Source organism: Ostrea edulis, chromosome 3, assembly GCF_947568905.1.
Source record: "Ostrea edulis chromosome 3, xbOstEdul1.1, whole genome shotgun sequence".
NCBI classification, from domain to species: domain Eukaryota; kingdom Metazoa; phylum Mollusca; class Bivalvia; order Ostreida; family Ostreidae; genus Ostrea; species Ostrea edulis.
In genome coordinates this window covers 53,685,366-53,699,095 of record NC_079166.1, presented here as the reverse complement: position 1 = coordinate 53,699,095, position 13,730 = coordinate 53,685,366, and the positions used below count along the sequence as shown (strand labels likewise).

At 34.5% G+C, this 13,730-nt stretch overlaps 1 protein-coding gene across 1 annotated transcript in view; it reads right to left on the bottom strand.

Moving 5' to 3' along the window:
* Positions 1-13,730, bottom strand: part of LOC125675676 (uncharacterized) — a 104,717-nt gene that overhangs the window by 35,426 nt on the left and 55,561 nt on the right. Inside the window, exon 14 of the mRNA XM_048913455.2 lies at positions 5-23. Coding sequence (XP_048769412.2) covers positions 5-23 — 19 coding nt within the window. The remainder of the gene's footprint in view (positions 1-4; positions 24-13,730) is intronic.

The following is a 13,730-nucleotide window of genomic DNA, read 5'->3' as shown; positions in this document are numbered from 1 at the left end:
TCACCTAACTGTAGCTGGTGATTCTGCAAGTACAAATGGTAAGATGTACTTGAGGTTGCATTTATTAGTTTGCTGGAACTTAATCGTAACCTCCTATTTACGGACAATTATTTCTTGAACAAAGATTCATATGGGTTTTCAAAACTGGACAGAGAAATTTCAAAAGGTCCAAATATATGTATTTCTTATATGATTATATATACCAGTTGATACACTGTCATAATGTATCGTGTAAATGACACGTATATACAATGTAGCAGATGTTTTCTCTGTGGGGTGCAGAATTTTCAAAACTTTCCAACAGCAAAAATATTTAATCATATCTGCATTGAGGAACCTCTATTCACTAAGCAGAAACGACTTTGTTCAATCAAATTATGAAATATCACCCGTATTATTTTCATTATAATAATTGTACCCTATTAGAAAGATTCCATAGCGATATTTAGATTTATACGTAATGCAAACTTTAGCACAGGGCGTCGTAATTGCGTAAAAATGAAAAATAAATAATAACAAATTAAGAGTTGGGTAAATCTCCGTATATACCAGAGGTGGGATCAGGTGCCTAGGAGTAGTAAACATTCTCTGTAGACCGGTCACCCCCAGTCGTTGGTCCTATAACTTGATCAGGTAAACGGAGTAATCCTTAGTCACAACCAGTGTGTAAAGAACAGTCTAACACTTGGTATGATACTTGGCCCGATGGCAGATTGTTTTGGCAAACTAGATTGTTATAACGACCATAGAATTCGCGAAATGCTGACTTTAAACGACCCTGTTAAAACTTCAATAATATCAGTTTGTCAGTAACCTGACTCGATTAAAAACTGATTATACACAGAACAAGCTCTTTCATATTAAATGTCGTCCATATATCTAAATGTCGAGTTGAAGCAAGCAAGATATTTTTTCTTTTGATATAGAAACTCTGTTTCGTATGAATATGAAATAATTCGACAACATAAATTGTACTTTAACATTATGAAAAACATATTGTAATATCATTTAATAGATTGACATGTATTTTCCCCCAAAGTTTGTACCAAAAGAAAATCTAATGAATCTGAAAAGTACTAAATCTTACTAAGAAAATTTTATAGTGATGTGTAGTCCTTTATGGATTCAAAATTTATGAACATTGAAGAACGCGCTACATTTGTCCATGAATCTTACCAGTACTATTTATTCACAAAAGTTTGTCCTATTCGTTTACAGGCACATAATATCGTTTTGAATGTGAAGCTGGAGAAGTTGGTACAATTTAGTTTATCTAACCAAAATTCTTGACAAGCGATAAAACATAAATACTTTGCTCGATCTATAAATTCCTGAATCGTGGGGGGATGGAGTAAATCTAAGATCTTCATCAGCTAAAACTGTTTAGCCTCAGACTTTGATTTCTTGATCCTACGAAACAACTTTCAAACTTACATCCTTCTCATTCAATACTGTCCTCAAATATAAGGGGCATTCACCCTATATATATATATATATATATATATATATATATATATATATATAGCACTATAATCCAACAACACTCAACATCCAAAGTGTCTGGTCTAATAGTAGATACGAGGTCAAATAAAAAAAAGATATAAATAGCACTAAAAATGACCACCGACGTGAACAACAGTTAATTTTCAAATTTTCAGGACAACCTGTCCCTTCCTCAGGACGATAGATTATTTCCATAGAAAAGAAGACTAAATAGAAAAGGAAATTAAAACTACAACTATCCTACAAAGCTGACAACAAACAAAACGTCTACATATTAAGATTATTGAGTGTAATATGTGGCAATACAAAAATATGTTCCCGTCGAGCATCAGGACAGATCTGAACTGACTCGTCCTACACTGGATCAAATCAAAAAACAAAGAACGAATTAATTAATCAATATCCTTCAGCAGTATGTTAATTCGTTCTAATGACGACTTATAATGAGTATTTCGTACCTGGAGGTGTAAAGCTGTATAACTAGTGTTGAAGTATGATGGAAAATAAAATATATTATAAAAATCATAAAGTAATATGAAAAGATTAAATCGAAAAATAAATATCCAATCATGCAATGGAGTATAGAAGAAAAAATGGGGGTGGGTAATTGGGGGGACTAAGTAAGGATATTATAAATAATGATAATGAATAAATAAACAAATATATTGAAAAATGTTTTTGACTTTTAATAATGACATGTAGACGGCAAAAAAGAAAGTGTAAAACCAATATAAGAACACTGAGTTATAACTAGGGGAAACTAGGCCACATTCAATCTGGTGAAGTCATTGGGTTTGTTAATGCCATTGAGCTCGGCATCCAGATATTATCCTTGTCTTTTCTCTCCACATCGGTCCAGTGAATATTAAGTCTTGGAATATCATGGCTCCCAATAGATATGTAGACATAACTTGGAGCCATTTTGGTGCCCATGTCTGTGCCACTAAATTGTAGGTAATGTTTGCCGTTGAACATAAAGTTATTGAACTTGAGAACATGTTCCAAGAGCTTGACCAACAATTTAGTAGAGTCTGAATATACCTCATATCCCAGACTTCCCTACAAGCTTCAATACCCTCCTCGTGTGGAATGATGGTGTACAAAGATGTGACGTCCATTACCACCAACAACATGTTGTCGGGAAGGTCAGAAGAAGGAGTCTTGTTAGTGTAATGGATGGTATCGTTGAGATATGATGGCAAATCTTCTACCTGGGGACGGAGATTTAATGTGAATCAAGGAATTCAGAAATGCTCTCCGTGGGATGTCTGAAGGCACTTACAATTGGTCGGTCAGGCATGTCTTCTTTGTGGATTTTTGGGAGGAGATATAACTGCCCTGCTCTGCAGTCAGTCAGACAGAGTGCTTCGTACACGTAGTTCTTCTAGTTCTTCCTCTTTGTACATTTTATCGAAAGTTTCGGTTATGAGGACTGAAAACTCTTTTGTAGGATCTGAATTCAGCTTCTTATAAAACTGTTCGTCTGTTGGCTTCAGCTATGTACGATTCTTTACCTAGAACAACTTCCGTCAAAACCAACGGGACCATTATGGCATTTATTGGGAAAGGGCACGGACAAATGAAGTGTTCCAGACCACTCCTCTTCCAGAAAGGCGAAAGCAGATTAATGTGCATCACCTATGTTTTGGTATCGGTCAAGGGAGATAATTCAGGTTGAAGCTGGTAGGGAACCTTTACATAAATTTTCGTAGTGGCCCACTCCCGGCTTCGGCTCCCCGAAAAATATTATCTGGTTTTTATGGGTTTTTTATGAAGTGCGATGCGAAAATGAAATATGTGGGTTTGGTAGCAGTAATTAGGTGGTGGAAAATATTTATGTTTATACTGAGGAAATGTTCATGTTGTGTTGTATAGTATTACAGAGACCTTCCAAAGGCTTAATTCTAGTACTATAAAATGTTCAGAGCCAAGGACGTTTTTGTTCTAACACTCAGACAGTAAGAAAAGGAGATTAAATCTGTGATTTATTCCAAATTTTAAAAGCCAGTCATATTCCATTATTCCAATAGTGATTGGGGTGGGTTTGGTTGAGAAAGAATAGATGAAAAAATTTCAACTCCCACAGAAGGTAGAAAAACCCTGAACAGGAGATACGAGTATTTCGCTTTCGGTCATTGAATAATACATTCATTCAAAGACAAGTGTAGTGTAAACATTTTTAATGCACTGCTTTTGTTTCTATTTTTGTTTGAAAAATTAACCCGCCATGAAACATGATGCGGAAAGTAGGTAAATTCCCTAACTGATAATATGTCAGGATCAAGGAACAGTACCAGTATATCATCTGATCTGAACACCTGATATCAAATTCATACTGCTCCTGCACACTACTGTCTGAGGTATAGAATCATTCAAGTGTATGTAGTCGAATCTAAAGGCATAAAGTATAATTACATAAACCTATCTAGCTAGGTCATATATCAAATTTACTGCAACCTACCATTTATCACAGTACTCTATCCCTTTTTGTAAGAAAATTCTTAAGGGAAATTTTTACTTTATTGCAGGGTATAAAGCAATACAGCATTGCAGCATTATGCTCAAGCAAATTGAGGAATTCTTTGGCAAGTTTGAATGTACACTGTACCTACCAGCATGATCAAAATCTAAATGCATATAGTGTACTAATTCTACATTATAAAATTGATTTTTAATCTAACGCCCAACTGATCCATGTATGGTCTGAAAATGATAACTTATTTTGCCTTTGTCTGTTGCTTATTAATGAACCTATTTCCAAATACTTCTTGTGTTTGATAATCTAAATATATTTTTACATTCAGAGTGTTGTAAAAAATGAAGTACGTGTGAATTCTAATTATGAATCCTAATTATCCAAGATTTCGTTTTGAGCATGTCCGACTGTCTTTTTGTCCTTATTCTGACAATGAAAGTCTTACAAAGTGTTTTGTACAGGATATATTATATAAATATCACAGTGTCCCCAATTTATATTTTCAGAGGAAGTTTTCATTCAATGCATGATTCTTACTTATATTGTTGTATCTGGTGCTGAAACAGAGAAAAGAGAATGAACCAAACAAAACAAAGAAACCGTGAATGAGTGTCCAAGGTGTCACGTTAGAAGCAATGGAAAATCTGCACATAGATGAACATTATCTGAAGTACAACTAGTGATGGATCTGATAGCAATGCTCAGTATTAGAAGAGACCTTGTCAACAATGCACATGTATAATGCTGTGTACATCAATATTTCTTAATTCCACAATTGTAATAGATTATGGTATAATATATGATGGGGTTACATCATATTTGTCTATTTGGGTTACATTATATTTGTCTATTTTACATACATTGCATATTTTCAGAATAGCTGACAACTATGTTTGGAAAAATATTTATATATCCAAAATAAAACACACATAAAAAAAGAAAAGTTGCAGAATTCAACTACAAATTATTACACTGTATTTTATTTAATAATTTAAAATGTTAGTAAATGGAACAAAGATGCTTCTTCTTTATGTGAATTTTGTCAAACTGTACAAGACACTGAACACTTTCTCTTCACATGTAAACTTACAAGAATTGCATGGGAGAAAATTAGCACTTTTTTGAAATTTCATATAAGTTGGAAAAACATTGTATTGGGATTTTACTATGAAGTAAGTAATAAAACAATTAGATTGAATAACATGATTTCCTCTATTTCTTTCACAATCTATAAATACAAAATGAAATGTAAATTTAACAATGTTAATATCTGAGGAAAACCTTCAAATGACACTGAAACACTGTCTTTCCATGCAAAACAATGTCCTAAGAAAAGCGAATAAAATTATGGATAATTTCTATTTAGATGCAAGTAACTCTCTTTAGGAAAATTATATTAATGTAAAGTTTTTAAGATAATTAAAAGCTACCCGGTGTATAGGGAGACAGTCCCTCAACACTTTGTTTACCTGAGGGCAATGTTGGATTGTAAATAAGGTGTGTCCTACATGTAGACATTGGTGGCTTTCCTATCTCGTTTATATATAATGTCAATTACTTCATAGCTTTTTCATATCATTTATTTATTAGATCAACTTATTTAGTACTATATATATATATATATATATATATATATATATATATATATATATATATATTCATGAATCAGACCAAAAATATAATTTTTTGTGTTTCTGCTAACATCCAAGTCAAAACTGGGGTAAGTTGGTAGGATATACATTATAATTTTTTCTCAAACTTCTATTTTCAAAAGAACACAAAAAGACAATCTAATCACATTTTATATTTTTAAAGTTACAGGTACATTAACATATTTGATTTGAGGGGCTCAGTTTTCACTATTAATGGTACTTTTAAATATGCTTGATATTAATTACTTTGAAATGAGAACAAGTGTGAACTTCAACACAAGTTCACAATGTTTATTGAAAAATCTCTTTAACAATATATATATATATATTTTTAAAATATTCTAGCATAGGAGGTATGATTTAAAAATAGTTAGTGGAAACACATCAATTTTCATTTTAGGCCCCATTGTCATTAAAGGACATATCGCATGTTTCTAAACTTTTTAATTTTTTCAGCAAAATTAATTTATTTCTTGCCTAAAACTACTTTACATGTGCTTTAAATGAAACAGTTTGCCTAGTTTTCGAGTTTGAAAGCGATGACATTCAAATCTTGCAATATGCATACTTTGTTCGATATTTTACGCGTCATTATCTGTAACGTCATATGCGACCTCGAGTGAGAAGATTTGAAAACAGTTGTTAGCCATTTTATAAACAGATTAGATTTAATTGACAAAATGAAAACAAAACCAAAAAACAATTAGCACATTAACGTCTTGTAAATAACACTGCATTAGGGTGTTTTGTGCCGTTTAACGGTGTACTTGCTGTCAGTAGAGAGGATCTGGACTGTGTTTTTTTTTTCAATTTTCGAAGGAAGATATAAAGGACAAGACGTGAATACTTTTTGTCAGCACAACGACTTTGCCAAAACAAAAAACAAAACAAAAAAACTATACTTTGTCCCTGTACTTTTTTAAACAATCACTTGGACAAAGACGTAGATGAACTGCGAGAAAATGGTTCTGTCAAACCTACGCACTGTTACATATGGGCCTACGGCATATGCTTTCCGTTCTGCTCTCAAATTCAATACATAATCGCACCAACTGACCTTCACCTTGTAACAACTTGTGCTAGCAGTTTCCAACAACTGGTAGTTTTAAACAAGAAATTTAAAGATAAAAAATTATTGAACTTTCAATTATAGATAATGAAATCTGATATTTCCCAACTTTGAACTGAATTATAATGCTTTCATTTTATAAAGGAACGCGTACGTAACAACAACAGGAGGCCGTGATCCCACTTCCTAACAACGTGTAGGTCTAGATTAAAAAATAATGATCAATAAAATTACTTGGCTTAAATAATTTAAAAGTATTGTGATTTTCACTATAAATTTTATCATTTTTATTTTTTCGAAATGCAAAAATACTGTCACAGTAGGCCTAGTTTTCAATGATACGTAACCGTATCATAATTTAGGCCTACCTAACTTATCCAAAAATAATTTTGTAATGATTGCACTGTTTATTTTAGAAAAGCTACAACGCTAATTACAGTTGTTTAAAGAAATGACATTACCAAATAGTGTTTAGACTGCGATCCCATGTAAACATTATTTACTCGCAAATGCAGATTTCATACTGGGTCTCTGTTTGTATGCACTGGTGGCTAAAAGATTTAAGAATTGGGAAAGTTGTCAACATGGGAATAGATGTTATCCATGGTAAATAAATTAGGCCCTTAAAACCCGAGGTTTTCGAAAAACAAAAATTAACACTACTTTTACAACAAGTTGATCGACGAAGGTCGGATATGACGTCACTGTACCACGTGACTACCTATCTAATTAACTAAATTTCTGAAATCGGGGCTTAGATTTAAGTCCGTATTGGGCCAATTATCGCAATACTTCAGCGAAAGAACTATTACAATTAATTTCTATAAAGAAGACAAAATGTATACAATTTTGTATACTTTGAAAATACGAGTTGTGTCCTTTAAACATATGATGCAAAGATTTTGTAAATAACTGCATTTTTCTCTCAAGATGCTCCATATCACATTTATAGAACAAATAGCAATAGGTTGAAGGTTATTAAAACTTAGTGGATGAAAATTTGGGCTTTTGTGACATCATAATTTTATTTTTTACCTTCAAAACATAAAACTTGTAGTGACGGACTGAAACTTAATTAAGATAAATAAAATTTAATGAAATAAAGGCCATATTCAAGGTCACTTCTTTTTACAAATAGATAGAAGCCCAGTGAATGAAAGTAATGTTTAAGGTCGCATTTACAGTCAAATGCATTTCATGCGAATTATGTTTTTATTATGTTACATATGTTAAATTTTGCACAAAAGTCAATCTCATGAAATAATCATTCTGTCAATGTTCAGGGATGAGGTCAAATTTATATATTACTATACTGTATTTATTTCAACTTCAGTAATTCTGTAAGATTCCTCAAAAATTTTGACAGCTTTGATTGTTATGGATTCTTAAATCTTATGTACATTATCTTAAAATAATCGTTTGTTGATTGTTTCATCTACAAGATATTTAAGGTAGCTCAATACACTAAGGCGCATGTCACAAGTTAACAATTTGAATGTTTTGTGAAATTGATCGATTTGGTTGTCTATCATCGTGGCTCAGTGAATGAAGCATTGGGTTGATGAACCATTGATCCAGAGTTAAAATCTGCCGAAGACTGTTTTTCATATTCAATGAAATTACTTTTTTAAGATCATGTTATTTTTATCTAAAATTGCATATTGTCTGCCTTTTTGACTTAGATACTTATGATATATCATATCCTTCATGACGAACCCATTTTTGTGCTGATTTGAAAAATTCTTTCAAGTTGTAGTGAGCCAACTTAACTCTCCTTAAAAGAAGATGGACGTATTGCTTTGCACATATTGATCTATCTGTCAGCTGGTTCATAGACAGACATGATATTAGAAAACACTTTTCTTTATAGGCTTCGTAAGGAAGGTTGATGTATCCTATGGCATAACCCCTATTCAATGTTAGGTCACTTGGTTAAAGGGATTGTTTTTTCTTATTAGAGACTTATAGTCAAACATTTGTGGTAATAAGTACTTATTGTTCCTTAGTAAATGCATATATACATGTACAGTTTTAACTTCCCAATTGTCAATCCCCAAAATCATTGATTATGAACCGGATAATAATTTTCATTAGATATACACTTTTATCTACAACATGATTTAATGATCAGGGGATCAGATTCATGTGGTCAAATATGTGGATTATTTTGAAATTGTGCATTTTAATACAGTTTTGGTGCATAATTACTATTTGTATAAGATACTTTGAATTAGCAATTTCAAAATTAGTATTTATTAAAATGATTTTAAAATTAGAATTTTATTCCCTTTGATATTGATATAATTGTTGGTATGGTGTGTGAAATTCATTGTGTGGTGGATTTTATCGACTTTGTCAGATTCATAATAGTAGTCTCTTCGCATCCCTTCTCGAAATGGACAATATTATTTGCCGAGCTTAGTATTTTATTTGTTGGCCATATATAACAGGGCTTTTACTAAATGAACACAAAACCCTCAAACTTGGCCCACCTTGGAAGACTGGTGGCTCTGAACATAGGGGAATATACTGAATCAGCTATTTTCTGGGTGTACCCATAATAAAGGCATCGGTACTCGATTATGATAAAATATTTTCACCTCATTTAAGTTTGATTTATAGCATAGAGGAGTTATTTTTTTAAGTATGTCCAGAATTGGACTGTCTATCTCATTTATCTATATTTCAGGTATCGAAAATAGCTGGAAAAGCTGTATTTTGACTTGATGATTGAGAACAATATGCATGGGATAGGTGGCGCTGTATAAAAAGAACATACATGGATATTTCATTGAAATATTTTGTAAATGGAGATATAAACCATAGGTGATTCTCCATACAAAATATCACAAGGAATGGTAACGTATGCTTCTGGACTGTTTTGAATGGTTTTATCTGAGAGAAGCACTTAAAAGTGGACGGACCTTGGGTGTAGTCTGCGGATTTGGATTCATTGCTACAGATTTGCGTTTGAAGCGTCTGGAGCGGCGTTTCTTAGCAATCTGTCGTGAGTTATTTGATTTACTGGGTGATCCGCTGCTGTCTGAGGTGGATTGAGTTATTTTGTCTCGGAGAAAGTTGGTCTTCTGTTTCTTCTGCAAATTTCTCTATAGGGCCGCATTGTAAGTAGCAATGACACTCAAGGCTTCATCAAAGTACGCTGAAGAATTCTCTTCAGACAGAGATGCTTCCAGGAGCGTTATGTCTTTCTCGTATTCCCCGAGTTTGTGGTTATCCCACGAGAGACAGAGATATATTAACTCCATGGAGCATCTTTGGAGAATGAAATCCAAGCGGGCCTGAAAGCATTTGGAGACGGGCCCAACGGATCGGATCGTGATCGGTATGACAGGACAGCACGAACTTTTGGTCAGTATCATTCCTTTTACTAAATTTTAACTTTTACAAAAAGTTATACCAGATTTATATTACCTTCGAGGATGCAATTTGTCGGAATTGTCAGACTGAGCTTATATCGTCTTTGTTTTGTAAACCGCTGATAAACAATCCTTATTATGATCAGGGGAAATTCGGGAAAAATCATGTCACAAAACATTCTGCAGTGAAAATCCGAATTGTATTGAAACCATCATTAACATGTTTTGCCTCCCTTACACTTATAAGAAATGGAGATGTACACATAAACCCTGGCCCATGCACACGTACACCAAACCATTCATATCCCGTGTGCTCTCGAGGAGTTATAGCTAGCAGCAGAGCTGCAGAGTGTAAGTTGTCATCTGAAGACACACATTAAATGTTGAAATACAGACATCTAGAAACGATTAGATACTTCTCACAAAAATACATGTTTATGAACATAAAACATTTATGGATACTGTATCCATAATTACCGCCACTGTATATAAATACCACCTATTATTTTTGGTACTTGTGCATGCGCAACTTGGTAGCGCCACTCGCCATTTTTTATTCGATGTTTACAATTGTGTTTGGAATATCTTAGTATTATTTTGATGTTTTAACGGATGCTTTATACCTGATACCATACGACCAATATTATATTATCCCTGGATATTAATTACGACGCATTTGAGGTAAATCAACTCTCTTCTTTGCGGTAATTTGACTGTTTATCAGTTCGTGCAAATCTACAACGACTCTATTTGGGCATCTTGTATACAGCTACACGTCGTAACATTTTTCAAGCAAGGGGAGAATCTGTCTTCATTTGGAGGTGCGTCACTTTAACCTTAAAGTCAATCTAAGACATTATAAATGACATATACATGTAGTGTCAGGCCCTGGTTGTTTATCAACATTGTGTAGGTCACGTGGTATAGTACAATGACTATTTTGTGCATCGGTGATTCTCATGTTAAGAGATTCGGTGCATTTATTGGCAACAGGAGAGCTTCTTCGGAGCTATTTAACATTGTAAACCTTTCACAAGTAGATTTCTTCGGTAATAGTGTGGGCGCCGTGAATAATCCACGCCATCGGGAGACAATATTGGCAGCCGTCCAACACTACCGTCCTACATGTCTTATCGTACACATCGGGGGCAACGATCTCGATTGCAGAGATGATACAGTGGATTCAGTTGTTTATGGACTGGTAGCGTTTTTAACACAACTCCGCAGACAGTATAGTATCAACAAAATAACGGTTATGAGATTCATGCCCCGAGAGAGAACGATACATGTCGACCCAAGGACATACAACGCTCGCGTGGTGCGCGCTAATGCCATCCTCAAAAAATCAATGCCAACAAGTGGGGCTTTTTTACTGGAGGATGAAAGGCTTTACCAATAGCAAAGACAATCCTTTTTCGGATGGTGTACATCTGAATTCCTTAGGGATGAGAAAGTACTACAGACAACTGCGCATAGTTCTTCTGTCCCTAATTTAAACTTGTTGCTAGCCATGATGACAGGTGCTTCTGGCAATGCTATACTATAATAGACATTTTAACTCATTATGTACTTTTTCATGTACTTGGGTTAATTTCACTACATGTAAATTATTATTCCTGTTGATATAGATATTTTCTATTAGTTCGCACAGGTAATAAGGATCCATACTATATTCTACATTTATAATGTTTTATTGGATTCCTTGAGAGCATTTCTCAAAGAATTCGGTGTTAATATTCTGGCTGCTTAGTTAATATCTTTTGTGGTTTTCTTTTTTCAGTAGCCATTTTCCCAGCCTTTATGTAATAATACTACATTTCAGTGATTAACCACCTTCATCCAGGTATATATGTTTTTCTTTACCCCTTATCATGAATGACAGGATATGTCCTGGGATGGGCCCTCCCGATGTTGCTTTTCAGAGTCAATAAGCCATCCTGAAGCATATGTTGCTTCTACAGGCATGCGAATGTATAATACTCTGGATGGTACACTAGTATTTACATTTTCTGGTGTGTCGCACCCCCATTTTATATATGTTATTCAGCTCTGGCTTGTTATGGTTGGAGTTCACTGAAGTCTGCAATTGGGTCACCCTTTCTGTAGTTTATTACTACCATAGCTCTGGCTATTAATAATTTCATATGATGGTTATTTATCTCTAGCCTCGAGACAAAAGTAATACTTATATTTCTATGTCAATATTTTCATATAGCTCTGGCTACTTTTGAGGGTGTCCCTTATGTTGTAGCTCTGGCTACAAAACATAGCAAATGGCTATTTTCTGTTGAGTCAAGCCATACCTATGGCTACTTGTAGACACTTTACCATTCTATATTTAACTGCCATAAGCTCTGGCTAAATAAATGCAGTTATTTTCATAGGGATACGAAATCTTAAAGCATTTTGCATGTTTCTATTGGGCTCATGCATAGCATTAGAATTCCATAACAGAAAATATGTGCCCTTCAACAACTGCGGTCGTGGTGCATTTCTGTAATGCTTGTGTCTAATGGAGGCATACACGCCCACTGGCAGCAAGCTAAGCTATTTTTATTGCCTTATTTGTATTTTGCTTTCAACAATGTCATGATTTTCAGAATTATGGCTTTACGTCCGAAGAAACGCAAAACTAAGTCCTCAACAACAGGCCCAGCGACTCCTCTACAAAATGAAACGTCAGAGCTAAACGACTTGGTAACAGAATGTATAACAGCAGCCTTACCAATCATTGAAAATACAGTAAAAGAGTGCTTGACCAAACTGAAGAGCAACCAAGGCTCAACAAGTACATCAACAGTCCAACATCCAGAAGAGAGTGTGAACAACACCACTCCAAATACATCCACTTTCAACGCAATTATTGACTTGGAACCTAGCACAGGTATTACCTCACTAACTCATGATGTGCAACAAAATATTTCTCCTGTGAGGATTTCAAAACCTGTGGGCTTGGGGTGGACACCAAAATCAAGGCCAAAATATTTGCAAATGAGTATGTCAAACTAGCCTCATTGCTCCCCAAATCTAGCATTGAACAGGAACCATAATTTAAATCGGTCGAAAAAGACGGACAACTGGTTTTCGTCAAGACTAATGACACTAATCAAATCAAATCCATCTCCCAATGGATGGAGGCTTTTCATGTCTTCGTTGCTCTACACTGCACTAAATACCCAAATGAAGTTGGGCAGCTTATGACATATGCCCAAATTATTCAGGGCATATCCAAGTCATGTGGAGATGAAGTGGCAATATGCTATGACGAAAACTTTAGGCAATGGCGACAGGTTGCACCAAGGGCCTGTCCCTGGGATAGGAAAAACTCTGAACTTTTCCACGATGCAATTGTTCAGGGCATAGAGGTGAAAACAAAGCTAAAGAAGCAGCCCTTTCGATCTACATCTTCGAAGCAAAAGTATTGCTTCACTTTCAACAACAAAGGCTCCTGCAACAAAGGCAATTCCTGTCCATATGCACACATATGCCAATACTGCTCTGGCAAACACTCAAGACTTCAGTGCACAAAAAATAGACAGGGACAAAACAACACAACACACACAAAATCCTACAATAATGACCTGCACAGAAAACCATTTACTTCCACAAAAAAGATTGATAACTCTGTTGTTACCCCAATTAGTGTGGATACA